General features: G+C 42.8%; 1 protein-coding gene across 1 annotated transcript in view; it reads right to left on the reverse strand.

Moving 5' to 3' along the window:
* The window catches only part of bicd1a (bicaudal D homolog 1a), a gene marked incomplete at its 5' end in the record, with an annotated part of 28646 nt that extends 22005 nt beyond the window's left edge, over positions 1-6641 (reverse strand). The window contains one exon of the mRNA XM_083916495.1: positions 6426-6641. Within this exon, the coding sequence (XP_083772621.1) occupies positions 6426-6641 (216 nt within the window). The remainder of the gene's footprint in view (positions 1-6425) is intronic.
* Positions 6642-6848: the final 207 nt, after the last annotated feature.

The following is a 6848-nucleotide window of genomic DNA, read 5'->3' on the forward strand; positions in this document are numbered from 1 at the left end:
CAATCAAAATAGGCAGCAGATGGCACAACTATAGTTATTAAATTCGAACAAGGAAGACCTTTGGGTTGCAAAATCAAAAGTATTCCTTTTGAAAGGACAGGCTGCCTTTTTGCTATGCTTTCAGAGTTTGCAGCACACACAGCTAAAGTAGAAGACTAATCAATATAGCAGCCAGCAGGCAGGGGAGTCCTATTCCCTTTTCCCTCTTACCAACTACTGTATTTCACTGCAGCAAAGAGGAGCTTTCTGAAAAACATAATCTATGCAGGACTGGGCGGGTCTGAAGTGTCTCTGCAGAGAAAACAGCTTCATTAAGTCCTGTTCCCTCTTCATGTGAGGATCTTGACATTTCAGAAACAGGGACAAAATGAAAGAGTAAGTAAGTAAGTAAATAGGTAAGTAAGTGTATATTGGGCATGTAGTCTTTTCAACTTTTTATGACTAAATTATTCTATACAGCGACAAGCCCCCACTTTCTCTCTTCCTCCCCTCTTCTCCATTAAGTCATAACAACCTGAAACAACAAAGAGACACGGCCGATGGGCTGGAGTCACTCACCATCTCATATCCTGCCCCCTCCCTTTCTAGCCTCAATCAAACATCCACAGCTACCACCCCCCCAATCCACTCACCCCTCCTGCTACACATATACACATGCCGGAAAAGTGGTCCTGGTGTGTGAGTCAACTACAAAGATAAATGACCTTCCCTCGAGGTCCTGACAAAACAACATAACACACATATCAACCCCCCCCCCCCCCCCCATATAAAACCCCACAGGCCAAACAGAAGGGCAGACAGGTCCTTATCTATATGCCTAACTGCATCCCTGAGCCTGTTGCTGAGGTCACAGGTCGCCAACACCACCAGACCAGCAGAACATTTCTTTTCTCCAAACAATAATATCATTCAAACAGAAGGAACGCTAAAATAATTTGTTAATGGCTATGCTTCAGATAACCACAGTGACTCCAAAAGAAAGCATTCCTGAGTGGGCTGCTTACTTAAGTGCTGCTAAACCTGATTTGGCTCTATTTCCACTGCTGACTGCCTTCCAGCAGACACCTCAAGGTGCCAGACACAGTTCCATCTCTAATAAAGGCTATGTAAGTGACTGATTCAACAGCTGTTGTGCATGATCTACTTTGAGGAAATGACACAGAATCTGTTTGATGTGTTTCAACATCATGCACTGATTTCCACAATGCACGCTACAGTATACACAATAGTGCGCAGCTTAGCTCAGGCATGGTACATTCTCACCAAACACAGCAGAAATCAATGCATAATTCCCACTTCACTCCAGGGAGGGACCATAGGGGAGGATGGGGAAGATATGATGAGGGGGATGGTGGGCTCATGGTGTAGAGCACAGAAAAACAGGGAGCAACACCATCTCATGAGATATTGATTCAGCCCCTCCATCCATGTTTACTGCCTTTCCTCGAACCCCAGCTAATGTAAAAGTAGATCAAACAGAAGGAGGAGGAGGAGGAGGAGGAGGAGGAAGCGCAGCGTAGGGAGAAACCTGTAATGTATCCTTTCTTCCCGCTCAAGACAGATTGATTTACAACCACGGCTGTTCTATTTTGCTATTGTTATCCCTGAATCGGAGGCCCGTTAAACACAGCAGGGTGTACTGAGCATTTTCAAGTTAATAGATGTTAATTAGCATTAAAGTTTTGATAATCTTTTCATTCAATGTTGATTCACCACCTCAAAGTAAAAGAAAGAGCCAGATGCGTCTTGACACATAACGTTAACTCTGCTGCTTCAGATTCATCTTGAGCACTCTCTGATATATCCAGTTGTGCTGTTCCGTGCTGTATAAGACACAGAAGGTTTGACGACCAGTGTGACTTTGACAGGTCCTTCACTGGGCTTCATTATTCACTCTGAAGGAGTCAAGTCAACAACAGCTTCACACCCTCATCACTGGTGCCTGATGACCGAGCAGTCACATGACATTAACTTGACTCATGCAGATAGTTAAATCCCAGGGGGAATGGATCGACTGACAGCAAATCTATCATCTACAGGATAATCAACGTGTGTTGTTATTTGTGAATTTGACAGCTGACCCTTGAGAATAATGCACTTTTATAACACTGTGCACACCGCGCTTACTGCATTGGTTATCTAGAGCAGATTTTAAAGTCAAATGGCAGGAAACACAAAAATCAGTCTTAAAACTGATGATTTCATGTGACCTGATGAATCATGACTGAATCTTTATTTTCAGGTATTTCACGTTACCATGTGATGCAGATGTCTCTAGGGATCTTTCTCAGCCTAAAGCCCTGAGAACAGAACTGACCTGTGAACTGACTGTTCTCATCTCATCACAAATGTCAATTCTTCAGCAGACTTGTAATTTTGAAGAGATAAGTTATGACAGTAGCTGAAATTACTTACTTTTGTTTCACACTCCTCTTCAGGCTAACATGTTGCAGAGATGTTCAAAATGAAAAGACTAGTTTTGTTTTAGACACTCAAATGACTTATTAATTGGGGAGACTAAGAGAGATTAAAGACAGGATTATTTTCAGAAAACAATGTAATGAAATAAAATAATCTTGGCATATAATGACTTTATGACTACAAGGCTGCACTTTAAGTGCTCTCAATCAACCTGGTTGACAGTGCGATGAAAACATCCTTGTTAACCATAACACACTGTTCTTCCCACTCTGCAGTCCTCATTCCGCCTCTTACTGAATCCTATCTGAGGTTGATCTGCCCAGAGACAGCACTAACAAGACAGAACCACGGGGTAATGGTGTCTCCGTCACTGCTTAGGCAGCTATCCAGAGACATACAGTACATACACACACAGGGATACAAGGAATGAGAGAGCGAAGGGGGCCAGCAGGCAGAGAGAGAGAGAAAGAGAGAGAAAGAGAGAGAGAGAGGGAGGAGTGAAAGAGCTTGATGTAGGAGGGGAGAGGACACCACAGAGCAAGAACACACTTCTGTTTTTTTAGAACCAAAATAGCTCTTGGCATCCAATTTCTGCTCGGCCCGTGCGGACAAATAATAGAAAAAAACACTGCACTGAAGAGCAGCAGCAGCTTTAAAAGTACTTGCAGAGGGATAAAGATCTACGAAACCATGTCATGCCAAGGATTTTTTCCTTCATTTTCTATAAATTGAGTAGACAAACAAAGAGGTCATGATTTTTTTTTTTAAATATCATTATCTGAGTGGGAGTATTTTTAGAAATTCATCTCTTTGGGTTTTGGAGTGTAAGCTATTTGAAAACTTCATCTTAGGTTCTGGGAAATTGGGAGAGAAGAAAATAATCAGTAATCAATAATGAAAATATTCAATATTGCAGTCCAGATTTCCACTAGAGGATGTTGGTCTGTTTGTCCCCCTAATCATGGCCTTTTGTTGTCATTTCATTGGCTGAAAAATATAGCCAGATAGAAATGTGCCAGTTTGGTTCAGCAAGATTAAATTAGTTCGTTATTACAGCAGCCTGTCTGTGTGTGTGTGTGTGTGTGTGTGTGTGTGTGTGTGTGTGTGTGTGTGTGTGTGTGTGTTAGCATAGTACAAGCACTGCTCTAGTCAGCAGTTCTTCACCAGCTGGGACTTGGACTGAGGGCAGACAACCAGTACATGTGGCGCATATGTGTCACCACAGACCATAACACAGTAGGAACACACATGCAAATCTGGTCAGCTTGCATATACTGTACCTGCACACACAATAGCATAAACAAAATCAATGATAAAAACATGCTTCAAGCATGGAGAGATTATTTTGTACATATGATACAACAGTCTGTTGTCTGTTAGGGCATTGTTATTGTATAACTCAATATCTGGTCAGACATGAAAGATTTTTTGAAAAATGAACACTGACTGGAGCAAATAGATAATACAATCTAAAAAAAGGATGGTGAAACTGATTTTTGGTCTTTCCAACAGTTAGTCAATCCCAGAAGCAATTCCAATTTCCATTTGCAGTTCCCATGCCCCTTTTCAGCACCTCTCCTGTGTATAGCGGGAGTATACGTGATGTTATTATAGTGGCAGGTTTGAACTCTGTCATTCGCTCTCATATTTATTGAAGTGCGACAGACAGGACGGAAGCAGGACGTGTTATTTCTGTGGCAGTAATATCACCTCCGGAAAATGTTCCCTCTCTCAGGCGAGATAGCAAGGACGGAGAGACAGGCAGGTGAGGACGCAGAGAATACAATGGGTGCAGACGTTAACGGATGACAGATCACAACAAAGAGCCCTGCTGATGTAATGGCAGAGTCACAGCTGACATTGTTAGAGCTACCAAAATCAAAGTTTTACTACACAGAATTTACAAATTATGCAAAAATAAGCGGACTACATATGAAGCATAAGGCCCACAAATAATTTTCTTGAATTGCCCTTCGCTAAATAAAGTTGCCTGAATTGAATTGAACAAAATATATTGTATGTTAACATGGTCTTCTGATGCTGAGAAAGAGCATAATAAAGCAGGCACATCCACTTGCTCATTGTGACAGGTCTATTGTATTTGTACAAAACTTTAAGATGGAAGATGAGGCTATAAAAAAGTCTTCACATCAGACTCTTTGCCTCTTGTTATTGTTTCCTCTTCTCTGATTCCCCTACATACACACAGTCTGACAAAATGTTTTGTCCCTCGGCTTCTTTCTGTTCTCTGTCTCATCACATTCTCCATATCATCCACCACATTACTTATCATTCAGTAATCCATAAGTGTGAGGTATAAGCCGGACAGGGCTCTGCTGCCGGCTATATCAGGCTGTCCGAGGCTGTCTCAGGCTGTCTCAGGCTGTCTCTTTATCTTACCATGTTGCTGTGAGCTGCACAAAGATCACGCTGATACTACATGCGAGTCAAAACAAAATGCTCAACTTGTCAAGTGTTGGAATAAAAGGGCATGAGGAAGAAAGTGGCAGATGCAAATATATAGCCATTAAAAAATGCAACATGGGTGTTGGGTGCCACATAAGCTGAGTATGTGATGTTTTGATTTTGATTTGGCTACATATAAGAATAAATTGAGCCAACTGTGCAAGAAAGGCCCACTGATGGAGTCCAATGTTGCATCTCTGACATGGAAATATATATATAATACTTATATTAATTATACAGTGGGGAAAAATGCTCATATTTCTGTTGTTCATTTCCCTTTTCGCCACATGTAAGGAACAGTCGATGAAAGTCTTAACTGTTTAAGAGGAGGATTAGCCTAGGTAGAGTGGAATGACTAAATGAATTCTTATGTGTACACCAGACAGTACTGAAAAGAGAGCTCTCTTGAACTCAATAAAAACAAGTCAAACAAATACACACAATAGGTATGAATAGGTATAATTTGGGTTTTTTCTAACACAGAATACACACATTTTTAAATCCTTGCTTACAAGGATAAATAACTTATGTCTTCTCTAACAATCTCTTGTGAGATCTCTCTCTCTCTCTCTCTCTCACACACACACACACACACACACACACACACACGCACACACACACACAAAAGTGTCATCTCAATAAGCGTCCTTGAGCTCCGTGCCGTGTCAGCATCCAACTCTTACATACATTAATGACTGAATATATAAACAGCCAGTATGAGATATTCAGACTGGATCACACAGCACATTTCTCCACTTTAACGCTCTGGTATGTATGTGGACTTGTAAAGTTGCCGACCCCCAGACTTACATAGAGATAATGCGTGGACAGCTCAGCATTTTGGTACAAAAACCTCCATCTTCTCAGGAATGCTCTTCTAAACAACCACACGCACATATCTATGTCTTGCACATTCTTGATGGAAATACTCATCTTGACATTTATATCAGTGGACAACTGAGCCACAGCACAAACTGTAGTGCACAACTCCGAAGATCCAATTACTAAGGCATTTCTGAGATATCTTGGCAAAACACCAAAAGGCTCAGACTCCCAGCAGAGTTGCCTTAAAGTAATGACTGTTGCTATGCTCAAACAGGGAAGAAACAATGACCCACAGTGGTGTGGGAGGTGGACTGGGGTGTGCAGAGTCCTGAGCTTGCAATACAGATGTGATGATAACTTATTCATGGGATGAAACCTAGCATTATGGGAACAGATTGGCCTATTGTTATACTTATATTATATTATATTATATTATATAAATGGTTTTCAACTGACTTCAATTTAAGGGATTTTAATCTATTTCTCATTTAGCCGGGGACCCTTGAGAGCACATTTCCCTCTCTCGACTGACTCCACAGATACCCGCTGCTTGCACATTAACGCAACAAACAACAAATTACTCATGGAAGCGTCGGGTGGACACCCGCTGTGGCGATGCAGCTGATCGCATACACCTGCCTGGCCCGCAGTGCGCTTGTCTCTCTCCAAGGTGTCAAATGAAAAAAAAGCAACAGAAGCAGATTCTCCTATACCTCCTGTAATTGCTCCAACTCCTTCCTGAGAGTCTCCTGCTCGATTTCCAGGTCTGCATACTTCTGCTTCAGCGCCTGGTTCTCCTCCAACACAACAAGACCGCACTCCGCAGCCCTGATCTTCTCCCGGTTGGCCTCGGCTAGTTCCTGGGTGATCCGCTCCAACTCGGCCCGGTACTGATCCACCGATTCCCCGCATCCTCCATCGGCGGCCATCGCCCCTCTGTGTGTGTGTGTGTGTCTCTCTCTCTCTCTGCCTGGCCCCCTATCGGCCTGCGATTCTCCACCGCTTTAGACAGGGACAGAGGCGGGCGGAGGCTGAGAGATGCTGAACCCCCCCCCCCCCGTCCTGAGAGAGCCAGAGCAGGCAGGCAATGGAATGAAAACACGGAGCTCATTCATGGGTGCAAGAGTGCCCCCTGT

Source organism: Echiichthys vipera (genome assembly GCF_963691815.1).
Source record: "Echiichthys vipera genome assembly, chromosome: 7".
Classification (NCBI taxonomy): domain Eukaryota; kingdom Metazoa; phylum Chordata; class Actinopteri; order Perciformes; family Trachinidae; genus Echiichthys; species Echiichthys vipera.